At 44.5% G+C, this 3,257-nt stretch overlaps 1 protein-coding gene across 1 annotated transcript; it reads left to right on the forward strand.

Annotated features, from left to right (window-relative positions):
- Positions 1-1,112: 1,112 nt before the first annotated feature.
- LOC123059607 (uncharacterized) lies at positions 1,113-2,374 on the forward strand. Its single transcript, XM_044482137.1, has 2 exons — positions 1,113-1,439; positions 1,516-2,374. The coding sequence occupies exons 1-2, from the start codon at positions 1,175-1,177 to the stop codon at positions 2,226-2,228; spliced, it is 978 nt and encodes a 325-aa protein (XP_044338072.1). The 5' UTR covers positions 1,113-1,174; the 3' UTR covers positions 2,229-2,374.
- The last annotated feature ends 883 nt before the right edge of the window (positions 2,375-3,257 follow it).

Consider the following 3,257-nt stretch of genomic DNA (forward strand, 5'->3'; position numbering starts at 1 on the left):
GCTGTGCAGGCTATCCGATCAATGAAGGAAGATAAATCGCAACATGCGATGATGATTTCGGAAGCTAAGAGACTTTTTGGTGAAAGGGAAAGTTCAATTGCTCATATTAGTAGGACACAAAACTGTGTTGGGCATAGACTAGCTGAGTTTGGCCGAATAGAAGCTAGGACTGCCATATGGTTAAAATCTGGACCTGCTAATGTACCGAAACTATGTATGGAGGATCTCCCTCCAAGCCGAGCAACGAAATTCCCTTTAACCCCGCAAAATAAAAACTTATCTTATGTTCTTTACATATACAACCGATTCGTTAAATCATGTTAGATATTAGGGATCTAATTTCTAGAATACTGATCTATATTCAATGAATTTGCATCTAGAAACATCCGGAGAAGCCTTTTCTAAAGCACGGAAGAATTATTGCCGATGGATTCACTAGAATTTAGATTTTTTTTTGACATAATCATACTGGTTCTTTTGCTATAGTTTTAGTATTTTTTTGGTAATATGACATTGCTCAACAATCATTACTAGATGTGGTTTGGAAATTAACTCTTTAACACTTTACAAGTGAACTTAAACACATAGTTGTACATATACCTACATAAACTTAGTTATATATAACTTTAAGGTGTCGTACCCTCCAAAACATAGAGCCGGCCCTAAGTTATGCGACAAATAATAAGATCGGTCCTCAAAATAAAAAGATCGGCAAAGGTAGGCCCATCGATTGCATATAGGAAAATATATTCGGTGCATTCTACATCTTCTTGTATATGGTCCTTACACGCTACATCATCAAAATATAAATTTGTAGACAATTCTAATTACATGTATATAGTTGGTGCTTTCTCCTCCTGTCGTGCTTCCGTGCAACATCAAAATATAAAATGTGTAGACGAATCTAATTACCTACGCACAAAGCTCGATCTCTCCGGATAGCTGCGATGCTAAGCGATGTTTAGTCGCTTTACGTACGTCCCACCCAGGGTCGACCTCCCAGACAGATGCTGTCCCTCACATGCATTGATGCATGCAACACCTGAGCATCTTTCCCTCCTATAAGTCCCCATGCAATACAGCCTTACACCACATCAAACTCACGGCTAGCTACCCACTAGCCACACTTACCAAACACAAATCACCTAAACTAGCTTACCTCAAGAAGGTAGCAATGGCGAGGGCTTTCCCTATGGGAGTGGTGGCTGCCGCGGTGGTGCTGGTTGTGCTGTTTACCACCGTGTCCTCTGCCGCCGCGCAGCCTCGACCTCCTCTGCCAAAGAACTCCCGCATGATCACCCCGGGGCGGTTTGGGAAGAGGGCTCAGGTGCTCTCCTGCGATGACACCAAGGACGGGAACAGCCCATGCGTCGCCACCTGCGACAAGCGCTGCCCCAATGAGTGTGTTGTCATGTGCCCAGGCTGCAAGACATACTGCTGTAAGCATCCTAATTTGTATCCCCGAAATGCCCTTCTTATGACACAGATAAGATGCTAACCAAAACTTTCTTGAAGTGTGTGACTTTTACCCCGGGGTGTCCTGTGGCGACCCGCGTTTCACCGGCGCTGATGGCAACAACTTCTACTTCCATGGCAAGAAGGACCAGGACTTCTGTGTCATCTCCGATGTTGACCTCCACATCAACGCTCACTTCATCGGCAAGCGCAACCCCTCTATGAGCCGCGATTTCACCTGGATCCAAGCCCTGGGCATCCGCTTCGCTGATCACCGCCTGTACATGGGCGCCCAGAACACCACCAAGTGGAACAACGACGTCGACCGCCTCGAGTTGGCCTTCGACGGAGAATCGATCAACATCGCTGCAGACATCGGGGCAAAGTGGCTTGTGCCTGGCCTGACCATCACGAGGACCACCGTGACCAATGGCGTGAGGGTCCAGCTTAAGGGTGTGTTTGACATCATTGCTAAGGTGGTGCCCATCACGGAGGAGGACTCCCGCGTCCACAACTATGGTGTGACAGAGGATGACAGCCTCGCGCATCTGGACATCGGGTTCAAGTTCTATGACCTCACCGACGACGTTCACGGTGTCCTTGGCCAGACCTACCGCTCTGACTATGTCAACAAGCTCAGCGTGAGCGCTAGCATGCCTGTGATGGGTGGTGTGGCCAGCTACATCTCCTCCGACATCTTCTCCACTGACTGCAAGGTCGCCAGGTTCGGACTTAGCGCTGGCATCTCCATGGTCACCAGCACGGCGAACTAAGCCATTTCTCAAGACAAATATCACTCTGATCTAATCGGCCTATACTGATGATGGAGAAATAAAATAATATGCGAGAAATGTAATGTGTAACATCCATTTGTGACAGAAATCAATGACCTTCCCCTGAGAAATGAAATCATCTTTCGTGCTGCAAATTTTAATTGTGCTTTCCTATCCGTGCAGTTTTGTTTGGTGTGATGCGATGTTCAAAATTTGCTTCAGGTCTTCTTCTTCTTCCCTATTCTAGTTCTAGTACTGAATAGTAATAATTCAGAGTCGCTCCACCGAGCGATTTAAGTGTCATGCTCATAAGGCAATCACTTCTTAATTAACTTCTTATGACTGTAACTAATAGGTCAGGTAGTAAAGATGAAGTACATTATTTCTAGTGAGTCCATGAATGTAACAAATTGATCCAAAATGTTTGGTATGCCGCTGACGCTGAAGAGACATATTAAGATGATGACCCCCCCCCCCCCCCCCCCCCCCCCCGCGTGTTAAACATTTGAGGAAGCATAGACTTGAGGCCACCCCCTTATCTAGCCACTCATTTTTGCATGGCGATTCATGCAAACAGTTTTGTCTTTTTGGTTTCTTCCATATAAAACAACATATTAACTTCAAAAATTGCAGCAGAACAAAAAATTTTAACTAGATGGGAGAAAAAAACTTTCGGATTTTTCCGTGCATCATAAATACTGAAAATGACATTTTCGATCCGAAAAATCTCATTTCGCATATTTATGTTGGACCAAAAAAATCTGAAAGTTTTTCCTATATTGTAGTTAGAATGTTTTGGTGTCTTGCAAAGTTTAAAGTTCATATGTTGTCTTATTTGAAGGAAACAAAAAAGAAAAAATTTAATGTAATAAGTTAGTTGTATAGCATGGATTTCAAAACAAAAAAGAGAACCCAATGTCCAGCCCGCCTGGACATCGGACCCTATTCGCGTACAACAAAGAAGAGAGAGTGTGCTTGTGTTGCGCAGGTTGTCTCGATGGGGGGTTGACCTTGAGCTCTTCATTGCAG

This window comes from Triticum aestivum, chromosome 3A, assembly GCF_018294505.1.
Source record: "Triticum aestivum cultivar Chinese Spring chromosome 3A, IWGSC CS RefSeq v2.1, whole genome shotgun sequence".
In the NCBI taxonomy this organism is placed as follows: domain Eukaryota; kingdom Viridiplantae; phylum Streptophyta; class Magnoliopsida; order Poales; family Poaceae; genus Triticum; species Triticum aestivum.